The sequence below is a fragment of the Pollachius pollachius genome (genome assembly GCF_949987615.1).
Source record: "Pollachius pollachius genome assembly, chromosome: 9".
Classification (NCBI taxonomy): domain Eukaryota; kingdom Metazoa; phylum Chordata; class Actinopteri; order Gadiformes; family Gadidae; genus Pollachius; species Pollachius pollachius.
Genome location: NC_136942.1, coordinates 4,238,418 through 4,265,246, shown reverse-complemented (window position 1 = coordinate 4,265,246; position 26,829 = coordinate 4,238,418). Strand labels below are relative to the sequence as shown.

The 26,829-nt window shown below is 46.8% G+C and overlaps 1 protein-coding gene across 1 annotated transcript; it reads left to right on the top strand.

Moving 5' to 3' along the window:
- LOC307080143 (uncharacterized protein) lies at nt 1-26,829 on the top strand (the record flags this gene model as incomplete). Its single annotated transcript, XM_079742774.1, has 35 exons — nt 1-87; nt 1,425-1,526; nt 2,293-2,312; nt 2,475-2,580; nt 3,060-3,084; nt 3,413-3,503; nt 4,672-4,787; nt 5,169-5,232; nt 5,477-5,495; nt 5,790-5,814; nt 9,138-9,420; nt 9,931-10,080; nt 11,107-11,147; nt 12,575-12,765; nt 13,577-13,607; nt 14,228-14,624; nt 14,836-14,993; nt 15,383-15,566; nt 17,704-17,796; nt 18,019-18,167; nt 18,354-18,587; nt 19,016-19,224; nt 19,593-19,643; nt 19,778-19,864; nt 20,137-20,201; nt 20,655-20,777; nt 21,291-21,432; nt 21,939-22,098; nt 22,245-22,342; nt 22,758-22,841; nt 23,359-23,477; nt 24,160-24,306; nt 25,006-25,195; nt 25,769-25,903; nt 26,824-26,829. 35 exons carry the CDS (start codon nt 1-3, stop codon nt 26,827-26,829), a joined length of 4,182 nt encoding a protein of 1,393 aa, XP_079598900.1.

Sequence of the window (26,829 nt, the reverse complement as noted above, 5' to 3'; positions counted from 1 at the left end):
ATGTTCAACTGGGTGGTCAGAGTGGTGCCCAAGCCCCCTGATGCCCCAGAGACCCTGGCAGAAGAAGCCCCCAAGACCCCCGCCCCAGTAAGACGAGACATGACTCAATGATGAGTGGATGGGTGAACAGGCAGACGTGAATGGGTGAATGGGTGAATGGGTGAATGCGGTCATTGTGTACGGGTCAGCGGTATCAGCAGACGACAGCAGTGCACTGTCTTGTACTCCCACAAATCAAACTCTAGATTCATCATTAAGTCTGAGCGCAGATGAGCTCACACTGCACGGGGTGTTTCCCCTTCCTTCGCGTCATATCTGTTTCCAAGATCGTGTTGTTGCAGCACCACGGGGAACTGCAAGAGCAAACACATACTCGGCCAGCAGTAAACTGTTAGAAAAGCAGTCTGTTAAGGTTTCAAATCAACATTATGGAGACCGGCCACTGTGGAAATACACTTAAAATCCCCTTCTGGACACTTCATCCACCCGCTGAATGAGTTTATCTTCTGTGGAATATCTCCCTAAAGAAACGGGAATGGAGCGTAACTCCGCCTTTTGCAGAGTTTTGGTTTCCGGTCAAAACTCACCCCCTGAATTTCTGCATAAACAAACTAGGACTGCTTGATCCCAGATAAACTGTATATAGTAATACGTACAGTACTCTTTTGTATGGTAGTGTCTGTAATAATGCGTTAACAGTGTCTCTCTCTCTCTCTCTCTCTCTCTCTCTCTCTCTCTCTCTCTCTCTCTCTCTCTCTCTCTCTCTCTCTCTCTCTCTCTCTCCCTTTCTCTCTCTCTCGTCTCCTTAGCAACCCAAAGTTAGGGAAGGTAAGCCTTCTTTCTCTCTATCAAATATCAACATGTGTGTATCACATTAGTTATGTGTTAACATGCCATGTAAATGATAAATTGATAAGAATGAACATCAACAATACATACATTGTATATTTAAATAAAATAAATGATTACTTAATTGATACAATTATTGTATCGAAATGAATTCTAATATATTTCTGTACACGTATCCTTCTACAGTTAAGAGCCCACCGATCAAGCCTCAACTAACAGAAGACCATCTTTCTGAGGACAGGTGTGTGTGTGTGTGTGTGTGTGTGTGTGTGTGTGTGTGTGTGTGTAACCAGGGTCATAGTAGGTTGCAGGGATGGTGGGTGTATATGTATATATATGTGTGTGTGTGTTTGTGTGTGTGTGTGTGTGTGTAGCTAGGGTCAGATTGGGATGCCTGTGTGTGTGTATATATGTTCTGTATATCTATATATGTGTGTGTATGTAGTCTTGGTCAAAGTGGGGCTCTGGGTGGGGTTGTGTATATCTATCTATGTGTGTCTATGTGTGTGTGTAGTCAGGGTCGAAGCCGGGTTGTGCATATCTATCTATGTGTGTCTATGTGTGTGTGTAGTCAGGGTCAGAGTGGAGTCCTGGGCTGGCTGTCCAACGGCTTCTCCAGCGCTCTCCCTAAACCCGGCGGAACCCCCGGACTCAGGAGGGCCAACTCCGATACCCGGGTGGGTGGACTGCTCTCTACCTACTACTGTCATACTATCACTACGATCATTACTACTATCATTACTACTATCATTACTACCATTACTACTATCACTACTATCATTACTACTATCACTACTATCATAACTACTATCATTACTACTATCATTACTATTATCACTACTACTATCACTACTACTATCATTACTAATATCATTACTACTACCATTACTACTATCATTATTACTATCATTACTACTATCATTACTACTATCACTACTACTATCACTACTACTATCACTACTACTATCACTACTACTATCATTACTACTATCATTACTACTATCATTACTATCATCACTACTATCATTACTATTATCAATACTACTATCAATACTACTATCATTACTACTATCATTACTACTATCATCACTACTATCATTACTACTATCATTACTACTATCAATACTACTATCATTACTACTATCACTACTACTATCATTACTACTATCATTACTACTATCATTACTACTACCATTACTACTATCAGTGGCGTTTCTGGTCATTCTTGGCAAGTTTCCACGCCACGCCCAACTGATGGTTCTATTATCAATACGACACAAAATAAATAAAAGACTACTCCTGTCCCCTCTCCCATCGTCTCTCATCTTCATCTCAAAGATAACCAATAGAAAGCAGGCAATTTGCAACTACTAGCGTTTGTAGAAAACACGATAACACTGAAAATAAAATCTGACTGAAAATATCCTTTTGTCTGTCCTTCAGCCTGGGGATGACGGAGAAAGGTATAGTTTGTTTTATAATATACACTTATTAATCTTATTAATATTCATTTCAGTCTTGCACACACACACACACACACACACACACACACACACACACACACACACACACAAAGGCAAAAGTTTGGGTTGTTATTTTAGCATTTATGAATCTCTTTCCTCCAGGGCTGGGGTTATGAGCTGGGTCACCCAGGGCCTCACTAACATTCTCCCCCAGCCTGATGAGAAATACAGAGAGGCCACCCTAAACTCCAACGATGAACAGACAGAGGTGAGACGACAAGACAATAGGTCAACAGGTCAACAGGTTAACTTCTTAACTGGAGTGGCTGAGTCTGAGTCTTACCTGTTTAGTATATAGTGCAAATTCACGGTGGCATTTTTGTTTTCATATATATGTATATAGTGCACTATTTAATACCCATAATGCACTCTAAAAGAAGTGTACTGTAACTGATTTAATTCCACACTATATCCCATGATGCATTGCAGTTTTAATTTCTATCTGGTTACTCCAGGACGTCTTGTTTATGCGACCAACATACTCAGTATACTACTAATGTCACTCATGCCAATAGATTTCTGGCACATCACAAGTGTCCCCTATTCCCGGCCCTATCCCTAAATAGTGTTCTACACAGTGTTCACTATTTGGGGATTTGAGAATGAGTAAACAAGTCAGCGATTTCAGTTCATCCTCTGTGTGATGAGTCACATTTGCTTCAGTATCTTTTTTCTCTCCTGCTGCAGGTCCATCCATTACAGGAAGTGCCAGGTATTTATTTTATTAATGTATTTTATTATTTCTTTATTAACTTCTGTATTTGTTTTGTTCTTACATTTTATTTTTTCTAATTAGATACGATTTTTAAACCAGCAGTTTGTGTTTTGGGGAAGGCTTCTTTTGTGTTAAAGAAACAACAAATACATTGTAGTAGTACATAGCATGTAATATCTACTGGATAAAGGTTTTCTGATCGCATTTATTATTATTTATTCATTTATTATTATTTGTATTATTATTATTATTATTATTATTATTATTATTATTATTATTATTATTATTATTATTATTATTAATTACTGGACTGTAAATCCACCAGAAGACCTCTTGCCTGACATCCCCGTGGTTGACGTGGTGTCAGACGACGAGATGTCTGAGGTGGAGAATCGGACCCCCCAGTTCGCCCCAAAGTAGGCCACACATGCAGGTCACGATAACACTGAGGTCAATGTCACTCATAGCCAGTGCACAGCTAGCGCTAACACACAGGTCAGTGTAATACACAGTAAAGCACACAGCTAGAACTAGCACACGGCTAGAGCTAACACACAGGTCAACGTAATACACAGTATAGCACGCAGCTAGAACTAGCACACGGCTAGAGCTAACACACAGGTCAACGTAATACACAGTAAAGCACACAGCTAGAACTAGCACACGTATAGAGCTAACACACAGGTCAACGTAATACACAGTAAAGCACACAGCTAGAACTAGCACACGTATAGAGCTAACACACAGGTCAACGTAATACACAGTAAAGCACACAGCTAGAACTATAACACGGCTAGAGCTAACACACAGGTTAACGTAATACACAGTAAAGCACACAGCTAGAACTAGCACACGGCTAGAGCTAACGTAATACACAGTATAGCACGCAGCTAGAACTAGCACACGGCTAGAGCTAACACACAGGTCAACGTAATACACAGTAAAGCACACAGCTAGAACTAGCACACGGCTAGAGCTAACACAAACAAGTAAATGTAACACTGAGTATAGCACACAGCTCAAATTAACACAAAGTTCAACGTAACACACAGCTAGAACTAGCACACGGCTAGAGCTAACACACAGGTCAACGTAACACACAGTTAGCACAAAGCTAAAGCAAGCGTAGCTAGAGCCACAGTAGGTCAATGCACAGCACAGCTCGCCCACAGCTCGAGCTAACACACAGTTCAATGTAACACACCGTGAACACACACAGCTAGGGTAAGTGTTTAAAGGTGACATATTATACCACCAGGTGTGGGTGTGATTAACCGTTACAAGCCATTTTGAAAATCGGCCTCTTCTGACATCACAAGTGGGCGTGTCCACCTAGATGTATGACGGATAGATGAGCAACGTTTGCTACAGTCCACCGGGTAGGCTGGTAGGCTGATCTATCCAGCACACATCTAGGTGGACAGGCCCACTTGTGATGTCAGAAGAGGCAGATTTTCAAGCGGCTTGTAATGGCTAACACACTCACACTTGGTGGTGTAATATGTCCCCTTTAAGGAACAGGTAGGGGTTATGGGGTCTTTCTCAGGGCTCAGGTGTGGACTCTCTCTCTCCTCTCTGGCCCAGAGTGGTGCAGTGGATCAAACAGGCCATCCCCCAGCCGGTCATCCTACCCCCTGGCGCTGTGGCCATAGAACCATCACCCAGGTCTGCCTGCTCCAACCGTTCTTCTCTGGACAAAGGTACTCACACACACACACACACACACACACATACACACACACACACTCCTGCACACACACACACACACACACACACACACACAGACACACACACACACACACACACTCCTGCACACACACACACACACACACACACACACACACACACACACACACACACACACACACACACACACACACACACACACACACACACACACACACACACACACACACACACACACAGACATGTACATGTATACCTATACTAACACACACACACACACACAAACATGCATACATGCATAAACACGGACACACATAAGCAAAAGCATAGGCGCAAATACACTCTCTCTCTCTCTCTCTCTTTCTCTCTCTCTCTCCCCCCCCCCCCCCCCGCAGTTCTGTCTCCACCGCCTGAATCCCTGAGTGGCATCTCCCTGGACACAGACGGCAAGCCAGGGGGGTAGGTAGTCTGTTGGCTAGCAAATAATACAGTCTGAAATATGACCTCCCCTCCCTATAATTGAGCAAATAGCGCTCAATACAATCTTGACTATGTCCTCTAACCTCTGTGTGTGTGTGTGCGTCTGTGTGTGTGCGTCTGTGTGTGTGTGCGTGTGTGTGTTTGTGTTTGTGTTTGTGTCCTGCAGGATGATGGGTTGGTTCATGTCAGGGTTTGCTCTCCGGTTGCCTCAACCCTCCATTAGGAACAAGGAAGACATTGCTGTATGTGGTGACAATGGGGGACAATGGGGCATCTACTATTAATACTGTCTTCATGAACTGTTTACTTTTTTGTTTTTGTGGTTGCATTTTCAAAGCTACAACTCATATTGTACGCAAACATATATTTTCTGTATATTTTCGAAATGTTTTACTCTTAATTAATGAGTTTAACTATTTTATTATATGCGTATTACCGTGCTTTACTTTCTGCAGTTTCTTATTAACAAATCAGCAAATTAACAACCTAATTTAAGCAATAAACCACTGTCTTCTCCTGGTTTCTCTAACTTCCAGGGTGCGACGGAGGTGCTACGGAAAGGTGAGTGTAAGGTTTTACACTCCGTGTTTCCGCTGTGAGACTTCCTCACATCCTGTCACTTCCTGTTCTGTCGCATAACATCCTTTTTTTTAAATGCATAATCATGTGGTCAACCGTAATACGGTCATGATCGGTGTGTATGTGTGTGTGTGTGTGTGTGTGTGTGTGTGTGTGGGGGGGGGGGGGGGGGGGGGGGGGGGGGGAGATACCATCCCGGTATCCTATAGCTGTGTAGCCCTGGTGGAAGCGTCCAATGTGGTGCCTCATACGGACTACTAGGTGGTGGGATAAATTGATTGAATTTATATAGCGCATTTCTAGACACTCAAAGACGCTTTACAGTGAAGGGGGGAGGGGACCTGACTAACCACCACCAACCACCACCAGTGTGTCACCCACTTGGGTGATGCACGGCAGCCAATCTGCGCCAGAACGCTCACCACACACCAGCTTGAGGTGGAGAGTGAGGGAATGAATGAGTCAGCCAATTGTACAGGAGGATGATTAGGGGGCCAGATTGAATGAGCCTGGTTGGGCAGTTGTGGCCAGGACACCGGGTGCAGGAAGACCCACCCCAGTTCTAAGTCCATGGGTTCAATTTTGATTTCATCATCGTAATAGACAGTGGATACATTTTTCTTCGTTTTGGTTACGATATCAGTGTCTAGTTCATCTCCCTTGATGTCATTTGAGAGGTCCCGCTTCATGGATTTTTTCCCATTTCAAAGTAATCAAGGCTTGTATATTAATTAGTTTTGGTCATATGATACTGCAAGGTGACCATCTATTTTCCACACGCTTTCATTGTGCCAATAAGGATCAGGCTTGTGTTAACAAATCTTAAGGAATGGCGGCGCCCTTAATGCGTCTCTCTGAACTCTTGAGACCTTCACCTTGTTGATCTGTGAATACTTTTATTTGTGTAAATCTATCTAGTTAAGCGCTAGCTTCTAGGAGAGGTCTGTGGTGATTCCTGTATGTTGGTTGTGGTAGATGTTTGAAGCGTCCTTAGCTAACTGCTAGCAGAGGTCTTACGTTATACCTGTGTGCATGTTAAACTGGTTGAAACTCTCTAGCTGCTGGCATCTACAAGAGGTCTGCGGTGATCCCTGCATGTTTAACTGGTTGAGGTTGGCTAGAGATTGATTGCTGTGTGTTTACCAAGCGGCAGCCATGACCGTCTTTTTGGGAGAGTCCTTTAGGTGGTTCATGGTAGGTAGAGGCAGAATGACCCATCGCCATTTAAGTCAAGTCAACAGGAAGAAATGACATTTTATTCTTGTAAAATAAACATCCATCATGGATTAAATGGATTACGAAATATGTATTGTTTCTATTACTAGCGCCATACATCTCATAAATGGATCACACTCTTTAAATTCAAGATCCACACCACCCACGTCACAACATACCTAAACCAATAGGGGACGTCATGGACTCTACCTCTCTATTGATTCCAGCTTATGGTGCTGAGCTGCTTGAAGCTCCTTTAGCTGGCTACTAGGAGGTGGGCGGAGCCTAACTCAGTCCCTCTTCTCCTTCTGTTTCAGGGGGGAAGGTGCTGAGAGCCCTTTAAACAGCATGAGAAGAGGACTGGGGATGCTCGGATCCACATAGACACACACACAGACCAATAAACACATAGGCACACAAACACCAATTAACACATGGACACGCACGCACGCACGCACGCAAGCATGCACGCACACACACACACACACACACACACACACACACACACACACACACACACAGAGACCAATAAACACATACACGCATACACATAAACAATAAACACTTCGACAAATCTACTGACACAGCAATAAATGAATAGACACATTTAACAATTGTGAAGCTCAACAAAATATGTTACATTGATCTACATAGAAACGCATATCTTACACACACACACACACACACACACACACACACACAATAAATATAGATATATACAGAAAGATACACCAATAAACAAATTAATAATTTCAACGATTGTGCTAACTTTGTTACATACGTCTGAATAGCCACACATATCTCAATCAAACCATCAGCGCCACCCCCTGCTCAAAATGTATACACTCGCTGTATTTGATGAAGCTTTGAAAGTGTCAACCATATAGCCTTTATACATATATATATATGTAAATGTATGCACACAATTAACTGTACTCAGCACAGCTATCTCTGAATACTAAGCCAAATATGAGCATATGTAATAGCAAAAAATATATTTAAAAATTCCATGGAAAAAGAGTTAGGAGATTTTTTTAATAATGTGTTTGTATGTCCTAGCTTTATTTTATATCTGTTAATGTATTAACACATTTTCAGTTTAAAGCACACGAATAAGAGAAATGGTATTTTCATCCGCAGGGAGCAACCATGTATTGGTCTAAATGGGAATTAAAAGAAAAGAAAAGTAAATACATTTTCTCAGTTTACTCAGAAATGTACAGAAGTCTAACATGACCACGAAAGCCATGTTTTTCTATTTGCACGATTTTATCTGGATATTATAACAGTTCATCAACAACAGTGCCATTTTTTTTTTAATATTTGAAATACTGCCATTGGTAGATATTTTAAGTTGTTTCTCTATTTTCTTAAACATTCTTCTGAGAGGCATCAAATATGCCATAATCAACATATAATTATTATTATTTGTTTTTATCTTGTGCCAACAGTGACATCGGAATGTTGCTCCAAATAAAGCTGCATTCAAAATCGTATGAGCGACTTGTCGGAAGTTATGTGAAAATAACATTGCGCCTCTCCAAGGGAACAGCGACAATCCATAGATAGCATGCAGGGTCTCAGTCAACCCCACTCTAACTAGCTCCTCCTCAAGGGGATTTCTTAAGCACTTTGAGTGGCCACAAGTGAGGGAACTGGGATATCAATGCAGTCCATTCACCATTTATTACGTTTCTTTCCCTCTGATGTCTGTACAACCATGTGTAAGTACCGGAAGTAAATCGGTGGCATGTTTTCAAACAAATAGAGTTTGACTCCAGCTGTGTGAACAGGTAGCCATTACCTTCTGTGCTATGCTGTTTCTTTGCTGAGAACAATTATTTGCACTGGCTTAAAAGCGGGAAAACATAATTTCTTATTGTCTCTTACCTCTTTGACTTAACGACTTTTACACAACGTTCTGTGGAGCACTTGTTCATATCACATGTAAACTAATGTACTTAGTTTACATGTGAAAACTAAATACGATGTTTTCATATTCCAGAGTACAAGCAATCACATAACTCTCCCGCAAGTAAGAAACAACCCAATCAGCAACCAATCAAAAACCCTTTCCCCCCCTCTCCCAGCGTCACCCAAACCCAAACCAGAGATGGTTCTGGAGGATGTCGACTCGGACCACGAGGAACCGGTCCAAAAGGGGAACCTGCCGTCCCCGGTAGGGACCCCGGAGACCCGACCAGCGAGGGGACAGGACGCCCAGACCGGACCAGTAGAGGCAGGTCACAATGACGTGGACGGAACGGGGACCGGCCAGGAGGACGCAGAGACCCAGACCGGCCGCTGGACCCCCTTAATCAACAGCATCAAGAGGGAGGCTGAGGACGTTGCCTTGGCAACCATGGAGGAGCGGTAAGGGGGGAGGGGCAGAGCCCAGATGATGCGAATGGCATTTTGAACCATTTAGTCCCAGAAATATGTTGAATATCCTACTTGCTGCCACAAAGTTATCAAGCACGCACTTTATCCAGTGCAACTTACAGTGTACTCAGATACAGGTTGGTGAAGGTTAGGGGGCCGTCTTGCTCACGGTTGCCTACAGGTTAGGCTGTCAACTTTGGGAATCAAACCCAGTACCTTTCCGTCAGTACCCTCCCCACCACACCATCCTGTCCCTTTAAGGCGATACTATCCCTAAAGGGAAGCTGAAGATGATGATGAAGGTGATGGCGATGAAGATGAAGCTGATGATGATGATGATGATGATGATGATGAAGATGATCTGGAAGATGATGATGATGATGACGGGCGATTGTGGTGGAGGGGAACAAACAGCCAGGTTGACCTCACATTGACTAGGGGTGTGTGTGTGTGTGTGCGTGTGTGTGTGTGCGCGTGTGTGTGTGCCTGTGTGTGTTTCAGCTTGATGCAGGAGCGCGTGCTGATGACCAGGATGGCGGAGGATGTGGCGAGGCAGACGGCTGAGATGGCCGTCCGACAGATGGCCTCCGAGGGGGGGTCCATCAAACTGTCCCTGGGGAGCCAGGACCTGCTGGGGGAGCCGGATCCTGAGTAGGACCTGTGTGTGTGTGTGTGTGTGTGTGTGTGTGTGTGTGTGTGTGTGTGTGTGTGTGTGTGTGTGTGTGTGTGTGTGTGTGTGTGTGTGATTGGGTGCCTGTTTCTTTTTGTGTGTGCGTGTGTGTGATTGGGTGTCCGTTTGTGTTTGTGGGTGTGGGTGTGTGTGTGTGTGTGTGTGTGTGTGTGTGTGTGTGTGTGTGATTGGGTGCCTGTTTCTTTTTATGTGTGTGTGTGTTTGCATGTGTGTGTGTGTGCGTGTGTGTGTGTGATTGGGGGCCTGTTTATTTTTGTGTGTGTGTGTGTGCGATTGGGTGTCCGTTTGTGTTTCTGTGTGTGTGTGTGTGTGTGTGTGGGAGATTAGGGCTGAGCCGAACAGATAGGGGTGTGGGGGATAGAAACTATAGAGTTAAATGTCTATAGTTAAATGTGTCTTGTGTAGAATATGTATGCAGTTACATGTGTACTTTATAGTTAAATGTGTGTTGTGGAGAATATGTAGAGTCAAATGTTTACAGATAATTTGTGTTGTGAAGTATATGTATGTAGTTACATGTGTATCGTTAAAAGTGTCTTGTGGAGACTATGTAGAGTCAAATGTGTATAATTAAACGTGTGTTATGGAGAATATGTATGGAGTTACATGCATATAGTTAAGTGTCTTGTGGAGAATATGTATAGCCTCCAGTACATTAGCCACCTGTTGTTGTGTTGTGATGTAGTGTGGTGTGGTGTGATGTCATGTGATATGATGTTCTTTGATGTAACATGATATAATGTGATGTCATGTGACAAGATGTATTGTGATGTCATGTCATTGAACACGATGTAATGTGCTATCATGTCACGGAATAGGATATGATGTGATGTCACGCGACAAGATATAATGCGATATCACCTGACACGATGTCATGTCAGGTCATGGAATATGATGCCATGTCATGTGACATGACGTATATGTTGTACCATATGATGATGAGCGGTGATGATATGTCATGTGACATGTTGTTTATGGCTGTACAGGTTGCAGGCGCTCCAAGGGGAGGAGGAAGAGGTGGAACAGAGTCAGCATAAAACCCCAGAGTAAGAACTCGTTAATAAAGAGCACGTGTGAAGTGGTTCAGTAGTGTCTGACAGTTGTGTGTCTGTGTGTTCTCTCTGTGTTCGTGGGGGTTTCACGACAGAAGCCCTGGTTTCCGCACACTTTACTAGACATGCTTGTGAATGTACTTGCCGTGCTGGGGAACTGAGCAGGTCAATGCCATCAGCATCTTCTCAGTCCAACCCAAAGCATTTATTTTACCGGTTTAGCTACCGACTTCTTCCATTCTGCCATAACCTATGATCCCAATCCTAGCTCAAGTGCCACCAGTCTTTTAAAAGAAGTGTCACAAATAGTCCCTAGGGTACTGAGACGTTTTACTGGTTAAACGTTGAGAAACACAAACCATGAATCATACCTTAAATATACAACAAATAGCAAAGGCTTTAATGATCCATCTTTGCCATTCGACAGTAAATAAAATAGACATGGCTAGACAGCTGTGCTCTCAGGGAAATCCCATCTCGAGAATACACTGGAAGCCAATGAGTCTTTAAACCTCTAACTCCTCCGGGTGCTCGTTAAGTGAGTGATGCCTCGCGCTTTCTCAGCATCATTTCACCGCCATAGCAACGGCAACGCTTATCTTGGCAACGGCCAATGCTCTCTCAGCCGTTCCCCTGGTAACCGCGCGGGATTCAGCTCTTTTCGATGTCGAGATACAGGGGGAGGATGGATGGCGTACTCGCCACTCAAACACACGAGAAACGATCGACGGTTTGATCGATTGGTTCTCTGGTTGCAGGAAAGTTTATTCTCCGCCAGAATCATTTTTCTCAATCCAAGTTTGTGGACGTTTTTAGGATGATACCAGAGAGGCCCATGCATTTTCGGGTGAAAGTAAGTACCGTGTGTTATTTCGTCCACACAAATAGAAACGAGTAATGGGAGCCATCGTTCTTTTGTTTACCTCACATTTAACACTGAAATATCGTAGGTTTCAACACTCTCGGCAGCAACTCACATCGTTTTGGGGGGTTAAACGTCCACCTTTCAGCAGGAGTAATAGTTGTATTGGCTAAGCGGTCGATGAAAGGTAGTTAAAACCATGAGCAGGTGCTCGTCAACAATCATGTGTCCTGCGATGCCAAAAGTTACATAAAATAACAACTAATGTCGTTATATGAAATAACATCTTATATAAACTAATAACAAACAATGACCTGGTTTTGTATTAAAACGAATCAAAACGATAACCTAAAGTGAACACGCAATAATTAAATCGGTCAATGATTTAATTGTTACCAATAACGGTGAACCCAGGAAAGCTGCCAAGCTTCATAACATCTCAGTCTTTCAGTCGGAGGATATCCGATCAGTCCTTGGCATTGACACATCGATTTTCAATAAGCATTTTAAAACTCGTGTATCCTGCTATCCTAAACGTAGACAGCAGGAGTCTGACGGCGAGGAGGACCAAGAGGAGCCTGAAATCCCAGAGGAGCTTGAAGACCCAGAGGAACCGGAGCCTGTGGGACCGGAGCCTGTGGAACCGGAGCCTGTGGGACCGGAACCTGTGGAACCGGAGCCTGTGGGACCGGAGCCTGTGGAAACAGAGGAGGCGGTTGCTGAAGAATCAGGTAGATTATCGATAGGGACTACTAGAGAAGGGAGGTTTGTGTGTGCGCCCCCCCCCCCCCCCCCACACACACACACACACATTTTAAAATCTCCTTTTCATTTGTATGTAGATTAATAATTCAATTATTCAAATCTAATCTTATTAACTTATTAACCGGGACAGAAAGTCTGAGACACAGACAATATCTGACCCAACAAGGCCTTCATAGGGTGTTTCTTTATGTTGTCAGTTAACCCAGTATTTGGATTTACTCCCAATTTCAAGCGCCGGACTCAGATTCAGAATCAGAGTCAGAGGAGGAGGATTCACCCCAGCAGGACTCCTCTGGAACACAGCGTACCTCTGGACCAGAACCTGTTACAGAACAACCACAGACAGGAAAGGAAGGCACTGACACCACTGCAGCCAAAGTATGTACTTATGCCCGGCACCCCATAGCTTGTTTATCCCTAGTAATAAGAAGAGACCATTCAACATACTCTTTTATGGCTTATGGCGGCCACAGGTGTGTTCCTGGTGTTTTAAAGACGTGTTTGAGCTGTGCAACAGGTGTCTTTGAGGCATGTTACAGGTGTGTTTGACATGCATCACAGGTCTGTTTGAGCAGTGTTACGGGTGTGTTTGAGGTATGTTACAGGTGTGTTGGAGGTGTGTGACGTGTGTGTTCCCAATGCCTGGGAACCCCTCTCTGCTACACCTGCTTTCCATTAGTAGTAGTAACGTGAGATCCACGATCCAGGGTGAAGCCCACTGTTGTTGTGATTTATCTGAAAGTCTGAGTCACTCACCTGGTTTTGTTGATTGTGTAGGATGAGGAAGCTACGGGAGAGGGCAGCTGTGGTATGTACAAATATTTTATGCCTACCTTTTACGTTTCCACGTTAGACACAGCCTGACATATTGGTTTTATGTGTAGGATTTAGGATAGTATTTGGTTGGACTGGCTACCTTAGCTCACCTGCTACCTGTTCTGTCAATCTGGTCCTGCTACCTGTTCGTCTGTTCAAACTACCTGCTCCTCCTGTTCATCTTTTCTTGCTACCTGTTCTGCCTGTTAATCCGCCCCTCTACCTGTTAATCCGCCCCTCTACCTGTTAATCCAACCCTCTACCTGTTAATCCAACCCTCTACCTGTTAATCCAACCCTCTACCTGTTAATCCGCCCCTCTATCTGTTAATCTAACCCTCTACCTGTTTATCCAACCCTATACCTGTTAATCCAACCCTCTACCTGTTAATCCAACCCTCTACCTGTTAATCCATCCCTCTACCTGTTAATCCAACCCTCTACCTGTTAATCCAACCCTCTACCTGTTAATCCAACCCTCTACCTGTTAATCCAACCCTCTACCTGATAATCCAACCCTCTACCTGTTAATCCAACCCTCTACCTGTTAATCGGACCCTCTACCTGATAATCCAACCCTCTCCCTGTGACTCGTCCTCTGTCGCCCGCCCAGCGCCCGTCAGCTGCGAGGTCCTGAAGACCTATCTGATGAGCGTCCCGTACGTGTCCGACTGCCTGGGCAACCTCGGTGCCTTCCTGAAGGAGAACGGCGTCTCCCCCTCCAAGGTGGGCTCCCTGCCCGCCGTGCCCACCCAGCTGTCCGACGTCACCAGGCACCTGCCCTCCCTGCCCCCCGAGCTGCGCCAGGAGCTCTCCCGGATCCGCCTCACCCAGGTGCCCCTCAACATCCTCGAGACCCTCACCGAGCTCGTCCCCGCCCGCCCCGAGGGCTCCGGCGGCCTGGGCCACTACCTGGGCCTGACCGCAGTGTCCCAGAGCCTGGCCGCAGTGTCCCAGAGCCTGGCCTCCGTCCCCCAGAAGGTGTCCGCCATCCCGGCGCGGGCTCAGCAGTACTACAACAACGTCCAGAGTCGCCTCAACAGCCTCATGCCACAAGATGCCTAGGAAACAGCAGCAGCAGCAGCAGCAGCAGCAGAAGAACCCCCTCCTTAGCGACAGCGACCAGGACCTAGAGCTCCACCGGCTAGTGAGACAGACCCCCCTGCCCCCGCCCCTGCGCTCCCTCTCCCCCTCCCCGTCCCCCGTCTCCCCCGGCGGGAGCGCCCTGGACCTGCCCAACGTGCCTTCCTACCCCCGCCTGCCCCCCATAGCCAGCCCCCCGTGCCAGCAGGACAGGCCCCTCCCCCGCCAGCTGTCCGGCGTCTCGAACCCGGCCTTCTGCGTCGACGACGAGCGCGACGCCCCGGCCAGACACCCGGGTACCTGTCTGTCTGTCTGTCTGTCTGTCTGTCTGTCCTTCTCTATCGGACTGTCTGACCTTCTCTCTGTCTCTCTGTCTTTTGTTTTGTTTGTTTGTCTTTTTGTCTGTCTGTCTTTCTGGCTGTACCTCTTATACTAACCTGTGCTGTGTGCTGATGTCTCTCTCTCTCTCTCTCTCTCTCTCTCCCTCCCTCCCTCTCTCTCTCTCTCGCTCTCTCTCTCTCTTTCTTTCTCTCTCTCTCTCTCTCTCTCTCTCTCTCTCTCTCTCTCTCTCCCTCCCCCCCTCTCTCTCTCTCTCTTTCTTTCTCTCTCTCTCTCTCTCTCTCTCTCTCTCTCTCTCCCCCCCCCCCCCCCCCCCCCCCCCCTCTCTCTCTCTCTTCCTCCCCAGGGAGCTCCAGACTAAGCCTCCGTCCAGAGGTCAACGTCGAGGATGTGGACTCGGACCAGGAGAGAGGAGCAGGGGGAGGAGGAGGGAGGGAGCCGCGGAGCCCTCCCCAGATAGTCCTGACCCCCCAGGACTCCAAGCTGAAGACTCTCGCGGTCCCCGTCACCCCTAAAGGAGGCCGCCAGAGGTGAGAGAGGGGGGACTGGCTTTAGGGTCATGGTTTGTTGTTTGGTTTACATTTAGTCGTTCAGTCGTTTGCTTTGGACTGTAAGTGAGGATGACAACACTCAAAGCATACGAACAGAGTGGGCGTGGCAACACCTAGTTTAAATCAGCCTAGTGTAAGTATAACTGTTGGAAAGAGTGCTGAGGAATCACAAATTAAAGCTTTTCATTTTTTTGGTATTATCATCAATCCAATGATGAGGGTACAAAAGACAGATCATTTGAGGGGCACAGGCAAACAACGATTTACTTTTCAACATTGAACTGTTTATGGCAGTGAGGGGTATTCCCAGGGGCCAGCCTACACAATGCCCCCTGCCCCCCCACCTGCGCATGCCACTGTACAATGTGAAATGTAATTTTGATATTATTGTAATTGGTGGATCCAAAATGCGAAACCTTTTCCAAAGCATCCTACAATAAAATGAGTGCATACCTTCTTAGCTCAAATGGAAATAGAACCCTTAGCCAGGCATTAATGCGTTGGTTGACAACTTAAAGGTCCCATGACATGCCACCAGGTGTGGTGTGATTAGCCGTTGCAAGCCCTTATGACATCACAGGTGGGCGTGTCCACCTAGATGTGTGCTGGATAGATCAGTCAACCAGCCTACCCAGTGGACTGTAGCAAACGTTGCTCATCAATCCGTCACACATCTAGGTGGCAATGCCCACCTGTGATGTCATAAGGGGCAGATTTCCAAAACGGCTTGTAACGGCTAATCACACCCACACCTCGTGGCATGCCATGGGATCCTTAAGGTAGATAGGGAACCAAACCCATGTTGACCCAGTTGTTTGTGCTCTCCCTCTTTCCCTCTACACCCTGGACACCAACAGCAAGGCAGCAGATAAAGAGTAAGAATAAACACTGATGTGACCCTTCTTTCCATCTATCTACCTGTCTACCTATCCTACCTGTGTTTTATCTGTGCTGCTATGCTGCTCTGTGTGAAACTGATGTGAGTGTTCCCAAATGTCATACTTATTTTCGAAAGACCAACTTTGATGAGCTCAGTGAAACAAGAGTCTCCAAACGGACTCTTAGTCAATATGAATACAGCATACATTTAACACAGGATAGACATTCAGCCTTCTCAAATGACGTCTGCGATTGTCGTAGACCTGCATGCACACCATACTCTTTCTCTCTCTTTCTCTTTTCCTCTGTCTATTCTTACTGTCTTTCTACTGTCTTATCTGACATGTGCGCATAAAGCCGAACTTAACCTCACCTCTTCTAAACTTCTAGCAGTGGAAGAGATCGCAGAACCTTCTGGACAAAAAGGTAAGCTATTCAATCAGTCATAATCTCGTAATCATCCATTCCCTACGTAGTGTGCTAGCCACACTCAATATATGTATGTATATCATAAATACATGTTCATCATTCGCTCACATTCATCATATGTATAAATGTGTGAACCTTGAGGCACAATGTGTGAAATGTTGTGCTATTGTACTGTCCTACTACCACTCAATAGCCATGTCTTGCTCAATCCTCAAAGGCAAATTCTAAATGATTAATACAATTAGCCGAAAATACTAACAGCCAGTCCTGGCTTATAGGTTAAAGCGGCTATAGGTTAAATTTGTATGTTAAGGTGTCGATGTTAGCTTACAAACAACAGAGGCAGTGTCCCTCTCCTTCACACTGAGTGTAGTTTATGAGACAATTCTAAAGGTTTCCAGCTTAGTAAACAAACTAGTAAATATCATACAGTGCTTCTTTAGGGCATGAAGAAAACGGGGTGCATGTGCTGTGTATTCATTCAGGGTGGAAGTGATTATTTCGTACTTTTGTTGTTTTCCTGTTGCTTTTACCATCTGTTGTTTTAAGAGCATTGGGTTCAAGCAATTCATTTTTTTAGATAAACGAGATATAAAGGTATATATATAATATATATATATTTGAAATAAATTAATTCAATTGTTACTACTATTGCATTTTTGCTTCAAGTGTTGTACATGGTTTAATAACCAGCCTTGTTTTGTATAATGCATTCATTGGACAGGACCTGGTGTGGAGTGTGTGTTCCGGTGTGTAAGCGTTTGTGTTCGTTAATGTTTTCAATCACGTCTGTCTTCCATCTGGCCAGTAAGAAGAGCCAGTCTCACAGTGAGGAAGACGATGACGAAGGACCTGTCAGAGCCTGGTCAAGCCAGACCAGCCTGCACCACACAGAGGACAGGTGTGCACACACACACACACACACACACACACACACACACACACACACACACACACACGCACACACAATGCATTATGATGATGAAGATGATGATGATAACAAAGAGGATGATGATGATGCTGATGCTGATGCTGATGAAGATGATGATGATGATGATGATGATGAAGAAGATGATGATGCTGATGAAGATGAATGAGATAATGATGCTGATGCTGACCCCAGGGATCGTCCGACGTCGTCGTGCAGCCAGACCAGTGCGGTGGTCAACGAGCGTCTCCAGGAGCTGGTCAAGATGTTCAAGGAGCGGACGGAGAAGGCCAAGGAGAAACTCATCGACCCAGTGAGCTCTGACGACGACAGCGACATCACCCGTAAGGCCCCGACCCCACCCCCCCCCCCCCACACACACACTTTGTGCTTCATTCATGCAACCATAAATGTTCCGAAATCGTACTTTCTCTCTTCCCTTGTTCCTACTTCTGGATTCTCAACTCTCTCCCTCCCCCCTGTCTCTTCTCTCTCCCCCCCGCTAACCCCCCCCCTTCACCTGTCCTTAGCCCCGCCACAGCCACAGGCTCCGCCCCCTGCCGCGGTGCCTCAGGTAGCTAAAGAGGAGGCGCAGCCGGGGAGTACCTCAGCAGGAGAAGGAGGAGAAGGAGGAGGAGGAGGAGAGGAAGTGCAGGAGGAAGGGGAGGTGAAGACGGGGAGGTGCTGCAAGGTGCTCAAAGTTCCTCGTTGGATCAGAGCGTGCGTGCGGCTCCGTTTTCCCTCCAGCATCGACCCCTTCACCAGTAAGAGCCCCCACCCTCCCTGTTCTCACCATGAATGGGTATTAAGAGCGCTACACACCGCTACTCACTGCTACACGCCGTCGCTCCTGACCTTTTTCACCTATGCATCTGTCTTTCTCTTCATCTCTCCATTCCTCCTTTTCTCCCTTCCTCCCTCCCTCTTTCTCCCTTTCTTTCCCTCCTCACCGATCACGCCTATCTCCCTGCCCCCCATCCTCTCCTAACCTCCCTTCTCCCCCTTCCCTCCATCGCTCCGTCCTTTCCTCTATCTTTTCATCCTTCCCTCATCCCCCTCCCCCCCCCTCCTTACCCCCCCCATCTCTTCTCCTCCCTCATCCTCTCTCCTTCCATCTCCCTCCCTCCCTCTCTCCCTCCCTCCCTCCCTCCCTCCCTCCCTCCCTCCCTCCCTGCCTCCCTCCCTCCCCCAGACCTGATGTACGTGCTGTGGCTCTTCCTGGTGACCCTGGCCTGGAACTGGAACGTGTGGTTGATTCCCGTGCGCTGGGCCTTCCCCTACCAGACGCCCACCAACATCTACTACTGGCTGCTCACCGACTACTGCTGTGACCTGGTCTACCTGCTGGACATCACCCTGTTCCAGCCACGCCTGCAGTTTGTTCGCGGGGGGGACATAGTGGTGAGGAACGCTGTCTCATTCGTAGACCTAGTCTGCTCTGGGTGGGGGTAGGTCTGGTTCCAAAACCTAGTAGTCTGGTTCCCTAGACCTAGTAAGTCAGGTTCCTAGAACTAGTAGTCTGGTTCCCTAGACCTAGTAAGTCAGGTTCTTAGAACTAGCAGTCGGATGCTAGACCTAGTAATCTGGGTCCTAGCACAATTGGTCTGGGCCCTAGACCTAGTTTAATACGACGAAATGTGGAGATAAGCGAGTAATTCTGGGAGTACAGTAGTACCTGTAGCAGAAGTACCTGTCAGTAAGAAGTAGTTGTATGACGGCTTATTTGAACAAAACTTTGTTAATGTTCTGCCATCTTGTTTGTGTTACAGTGTGACAGAAAGGACATGAGAAAGAACTACATGACAACTAACCGCTTCAAGGTACGTCGTCGAGGTCATCTTTCTTGGGGAGTATAGACCCCTCGCCTTGTACCTCATGCTAGCAGCGACAGGGGGTTTTAACTGTATGTGACTGTGTGCGTGTGCTTGTGTTCTGTGTGTGCGTGCGTGTGCAGCTCGATGTAGTCAGCCTGGTACCTCTGGAGTTCTTCTACTTCATCACAGGGATCAACCCTCTACTCCGCCTCCCCAGACTGCTGAAGGTGAGCCTCTGGTGACCTCTGGTGACCTCAGGTGACCCCTACGGCACACCACTCCTGAGTCAAATCATTCACGAGCAGGGAGGGCTTAGACCCTATTACTGTAGGGTTAAGTACTAGGCTAGTTACGGCAGGGTTTGGTCACTGTAGTTAATCTCACTGTATGTTGCTGTGGGGTTAATAGCTTCTCTCGGGACTCTGGCTGTAGCCACAGCTGCTGTCGTCACTGTAGCCATGGCTGCCTTCCCTGACGTCCCTCTGTTCTTAATCTGCAGTACAACTCCTTCTTGGAGTTCAACAGTCGCCTGGAGGCCATCCTGACTAAAGCCTACATCTACCGGTAAGACAACGTGCTACTCTTCAGACTGCATGGCGACGAGAGGGGCTTTAAACAGCTCCAAAAGATCTGCGTTCCACCGTGCATGTGTCTGGCCTTGGTTCCCCTTGACGTCGTTTTCGTGTAAATAGACTGCATTTATATCGTGCTTTTCACATCTGTGTATACTCAAAAGGTTTTGCAATCAGTGGCTGTCATTCACCCACTCATCCACATATTCATGCACCGACGGCGGTGTCGGCCACGCAAGGGAACAGACCGAGTTAGGGTCATGGGGGCGAACACTCATGATATCAGCCACCGCTTTTTTCCTTCTATTTTCCATTTTGGAGAACTGACTGGAAAGGACAGCTGCTGACTAATTGTTCTTCAAAATGCAATATGAAGCAGTACTCTGATACTAGAACAATGCGTGTGTGAGTGTGACGTTCCTCTCGTACTCTCTGTGTGTTTCAGCGTGATCCGAACCACCACCTACCTTTTGTACTGTCTCCACTGCAACGCCTGTCTCTTCTACTGGGGCTCGGCCTACGAGGGACTGGGCTCCACCAAATGGGTCTACGACGGAGTGGGCAACGGGTGAGATCAGGAATAACATTCACCCACGCACACTCTGTCTCTCTCTCTCCGTCTGCCTCTCTCTCTCTCTTTCTCTCTCTCTCTGTCTCACTCTCTCTCTCTGTCATTCTCTCTCTCTCTCTCACTCACTCACTTACTCACTCACTTACTCACTCACTCACTCACACTGGGCAACGGGTGAGATCAGGAATAACATTCACCCACACATACTCTGTCTCTCTCTCTCCGTCTGCCTCTCTCTCTCTCTGTCCTTCTCTCTCTCTCTCTCTCTTTCCTTCCCTCTCTCTCTCTCTCTCTCTCTCTCTCTCTGTCCTTCTCTCTCTGTCGCTCTCTCGCTCTCTCACTCTCTCTCTCTCTCACTCTCTCTCTCTCTCTCTCTCTCTCTCTCTCTCTCTCTCTCTCTCTCTCTCTCTCTCTCTCTCTCTCTCTCTCTCTCTCTCTCTCTCTCTCTCCAGCTACATCCACCTCTATTACTCTGAACTTCTCCACCTCTCTGCCGCCCTCCCCCCTCAGCTACATCCGTTGCTACTACTTTGCGGTGAAGACCCTCATCACCATCGGGGGTCTGCCGGATCCCACCAACCTCTTCGAGATCGTCTTTCAGCTCATCAACTACTTTGTAGGAGTGTTTGCCTTCTCCATCATGATTGGCCAGGTGGGCTGTGGGCGGGTTTGCCGTCTCTATTGTTATTGGTCACATGGGCTGATGAGTCCAGACTAACTGCACTGACCACGTGTTGCATGAGAAAGCTGTGGCAGTTTTACACACAATGATGTCCTCCTGTAATGACAAATCATTTCAAGATTAATTACTCAGCAAATACTAAAAAAGCATTACTACCGACCTAATGACTACAAAGACAACTCTCCTATGCAGCCAAAAACCCAAAAAGAATTCATTGAGATGGGCCAGCAATGGGAAGATGAAAGGGATAAAGGAAAAGGGTGGACAATATAAGATTACAGATTTCTTTATGGATTCTGGACTAAATTGGAAAAATGTAGAGCAACGATATGGAGGAACAATTATGTCACAGTGTTCTTTAAAAAAATCCACTTGAAAGCTAGAGAATAACAGAGGCTAGGCTGTAAACACATGGTCAACCGCTGTAATGCAGGTATTGTCAGCTGACCCTGGGCATGTGTCTATTTGGTCAATAGATGCGAGACGTTGTTGGGGCGGCCACATCGGGCCAGACCCACTACCGAGCCTGCATGGACAACACCATCAAATACATGGCCACCTACCGGATCCCAAAGGATGTCCAGAACCGCGTCAAGACCTGGTACAACTACACCTGGGCTTCGCAAGGCATGCTGGGTAAAGTGGTCTGTTACTCTAGTGTTTCTAAATAAGCGTCAAGGTTATAGGAGACATCCTAACAAATGAGACGCACATAAAGGTTGCATTTCGTTAGTAAGGACACTTACCTTCCCTTTGTTGTTGGTCGGTTGTGTTTTCTACAGATGAACAGGAACTGCTGTCTCAGCTCCCAGACAAAATGCGTCTGGACATTGCCGTGGACGTCAGCTACTCCATCGTCAGCAAGGTCCCTTTGTTCCAGGTAGAAAAAACTTTTTTTTTTTTTTGTTTTGCATTTTCTCAAGAAATTTAGCATAATTTTGTGTTGAATCTGCTGATCCCTTTAAGCTAGAGCGCACATGCTTACAGGCTAGCATGCTATTTGAGCCTACACTGGCCTTTCAACCACGCTGTTTATATAATGTGAAGGCTTCTTTAAACTGTTCTTCTACTCAACTGTCGAGAATCGCCTTAAAGGTGACACATTTTTACCGCCAGGCGTGAGTGTGATTAGCCATTACAGGCAGTTCTGAAAATCCAGCACACTTCTAGGTGGAAAGGACACACTTTGTGATTTCAGAAGGCTGACAGAGCACTCACTCCTGGTGGTACAATATGTCACCTTAAAAAAGGCGGGAAGAAGATGTTGAGGTTGAGTGTGTTTCTCCTCTGGCCAGGGATGTGATCGCCAGATGATCTTTGACATGTTGAAGAGCCTGCGCTCAGTGGTTTACCTGCCGGGGGACTATGTCTGTAAGAAGGTACGTCGGCCGGCGTCGGTCTGCTCTGTGTTTACGTTTAATTTAGTAGGGTTAGCTCTTTGGAACACAACATGGTCGACAGCGAACGGTGTGAATGTGTGAACAATGTGTTGTCTCCCCTACAGAAGTTCACAATGTAAAATGTTTTGTTTGTGTTTTGGAAAGCGCCGGAACTAACAGTAAGAGAGCAATTGGGGAAATAACTAACTAACATTTGTATGCATGAGATGGTATTGTTTTTTAATGTATAGAATTAAGGAATCTCAATATTGAAGATATTAGAGCAGATGGTTCCGGGCGAGTACCCCCCCCCTTCCAGTTTTGTGTCCATATGTCTTTGTTATTTTTTGTTGTTGCTGTTGTTGTTGATGTTTGTTGTTGTATCTTCTGTCTTGGAAAAAAAAAAGCTCACTATGTAAACGGGCGCATTTGGGTGGCTTGAAAAGCGCTACACTAATGCCATTCATTCGTAATGAATTATGACGCATTAATGTTGATTCATCTTTGCGTCCGTCAGGGCGAGGTGGGCCGGGAGATGTACATCATCAAGGCGGGGGAGGTCCAGGTGGTGGGAGGACCGGACGGGAAGACCGTCTTCGTCACGCTCAGAGCGGGATCTGTCTTCGGGGAGATAAGGTGAGCTGTGTGTCAAAGCAAACAAACCCTTCCTCAGTCTTTAGTAACAGACAAATGTCGCACCTGTATGCACCGCAACCATGCCTTGTTCCCGTATGTCTTACAGCATGAGTGTAGTTATGTGCTTTAGTTATGAGTGCTGATGTAACTGTGGATGTGCTGTCAGAAGATAAGGTGTACGATGGTAGCTTTTATGTTTTTATGGTCTCTACTTATCTACGTCCTGCTGATAGGCAACAGCTGTTTATTGTGATTGGGTGGAGATAGACATCTCACGTTGAATGTGTGGAACATGTCTAAGGTTCATGTTTTTTTTCGTTTTTTTCATGATTTACACAGAAATATATTCTTTTAATCAGCAGATCGGTTAAACTTTCCACACATCTCAAGGTTGTTCCTTTTAGTGTGGAAATATGTAAACAATGACCTGGTGGGGAATTTATGCATGCAGGGTGGCTAGGATCAAATTGACAGTTGAGAACTAAATGGGGAGAGAGCAAAAAGGCCAAGAGGTGGTGAAACAACTGAATGTTTCTTATCTTTATAATTTATTTTAAAAAATAACTGTTAAATGAAAAAAAGAAAGTTCTAAATACAAACTGAGAATCATGAGCCTAGATGACGTGATGAGAAGACAATGAGAAAGCAATTCACACGGTTTTAAACATCGAGTTCTGTACAGTCTCCTGGCAGTAGGGGGCGGTAACAGACGCACGGCCAACGTGATCGCCCACGGCTTCGCTAACCTCTTCATCCTGGACAAGAAGGACCTAAACGAAATCCTGGTCCACTACCCCGAATCCCAGAAGCTGCTCCGCAAGAAGGCCAGGTGAGAGAATGGCAAACATCACTTAACGCCCTGATATCCTACCCTTTTTACTAACTTTTATCCAAAGCTGCTTACATTGACATTTTTACCTTTGATTTACACGTCATTTTGCCTGGGAACCAGATGAATCTCTCAAGCTCATGTTTCATTTGCTCTGAATCTAAGGTCTGGCTCCCCTCCCATACAAAAGGATTTCTGCCTGGTATGAAATAGACCGACCAATCACAACCGTTTATCTAATTATGAGGCGGGATTAATACGATGACGGTGCAGAGGAGCGCGGTAGAGGCATGTTCAACAACAACAAAGATGGCTGCCTCTGACGGTGAACCGAACTGGACATCTTCAGAAGAAAAATGCAAGGGCTGCGTCACCTGTTTTGTTGCTATGATTGGTTGTTGGCCTATCTAATTGCGTCATCTGGGGATGAACGTCCTGTAGGAGCAGGTCAGGGCGTGGCATGCTGCTCTGGCATGCCAACAGGTAGAAGCCTCCAGAACATGTGTGCTGGGAGTCAAACACCAGATACACAGCCAAGACACTAATCTGCCACTCAGTAGGATTAGGATAAGACTTTGTTTAATAATCAAATCATCAAATCAGACGTTGGCGATATGCGAAGAGCAGGACATTGTGTGATTTGAGTTAACCCTCATATCTATGCCAAATATGAACCAACACCGCCATCTCCACTCCCAGGAAGATGCTGAACAACGGGAAGAAGCCAGATCCCAAACCGGAGACCAAGGCCACGTTCCCGGCCCCCCCGCCCAGGGCAGAGACCCCCAGGCTGCTACGAGCGGCCCTGGAGATGGCGGAGAAGGCGTCTGGACTCAAAGGAGTCCTGGTGAAAGTCAAGGCCGGCTCCAAGTCCAGTGTCTCCCTACAGGTGAGCTGCTGTCATCACACGCCACCATCGGGAGGAGGGACTTAGCCAGCTAAGCCTATTTCAAGAAAAGCTTAGGCTTACTTTTCATCCGGCCGTCACCTCGCACCACACACTCCTCCTGATTATCAATTACTCCTTGCCTATTTCAATATATATTCGTGGTGGGACGGGACAGTGAGGAGATACAGGACAGCGGCTGGAGAAAGAGAAGGATAACATGCAACATAAGCCAGTTCAGTTCTGTTCAGTTTAATTTTATTGTCCCTAAAAGGGAAACTTGTCTTGCAGTCAGGTACACATAAAAAAAAACAAGAGACACAAGGACACACAACAAAGAGATAGACACAGGCTAATATAAGTAAAAAAAAAAAAAAAAAGGCTGCAGGCCGGGATCAAATCAGAGCGCTACAGAGTGCATACGATGAGATTAGAAACACTCAATCTGATCCCCGAGTGGGGAACTGGGTTCGTCACCCATGCACGCAATCGCACACACCCTCCCAGAGTACACAGCAGCTCAAACCGATGTGACGAGACGTGGGCGGTTCTCCTTCCCCCCACCTCTCCGTCCAGCGGTCCAACTCCTCCACGGCTGCCACGCCTTCGCCGGCCCCCGCCGCGGGACCCCACCGGGACTCGGCCACGCCCTCCTCCGCCAGCTCCGGAACGCTGCGTTCACCGGCCCGTTGCCGTGCCGACAGCCCTTTGGCGACGCGCCCCGCATCCCGTTCTCATGCCGACAGAACCCAGTCGCCTGTGGCTACGGAACATGGACAAGAGTTTGGGAAGGGGGAAAGGGGGGAGGGGAAAGAGGGAGGGAGGGAGGAGGAGGAGGGGAAGGATGGAGGGAGGAAGGAGGAGGAGGGGAAAGAGGGAGGGAGGAAGGAGGATGAGGGGAAAGAGGGAGGGAGGAAGGAGGAGGAGGGGAAAAAGGGAGGGAGGAAGGCCGAGGAGGGGAAAGAGGGAGGGAGGAAGGAGGAGGAGGTGAAGGATGGAGGGAGGAAGGAGGAGGAGGTGAAGGATGGAGGGAGGAAGGAGGAGGAGGGGAAAGAGGGAGGGAGGAAGGAGGAGGAGGTGAAGGATGGAGGGAGGAAGGAGGAAGAGGGGAAGGAGGGAGGGAGGAAGGCCAAGGAGGGGAAAGAGGGAGGGAGGAAGGAGGAGGGGAAAGAGGGAGGGAGGAAGGAGGAGGAGGTGAAGGATCGAGGGAGGAAGGAGGAAGAGGGGAAGGGGGGAGGGAGGAAGGCCAAGGAGGGGAAAGAGGGAGGGAGGAAGGAGGAGGGGAAAGAGGGAGGGAGGAAGGAGGAGGAGGTGAAGGATCGAGGGAGGAAGGAGGAGGAGGGGAAAGAGGGAGGGAGGAAGGAGGAAGAGGGGAAGGAGGGAGGGAGGAAGGCCAAGGAGGGGAAAGAGGGAGGGAGGAAGGAGGAGGGGAAAGAGGGAGGGAGGAAGGCCAAGGAGAGGAAAGAGGGAGGGAGGAGGACAGAGGAGGAGGGGAAAGAGGGAGGTAAGAGGAAGGAGAAGAGGAAGTAAAGAAGACATGAAGGAAGGAGAGCTGATAAAAATGGGGCAGCATAGTGCAAAGGCCCGGGTGTTCCACTCCCAGCTAAAGGGTATCAGGTCGATCCCCAAAGGCATAG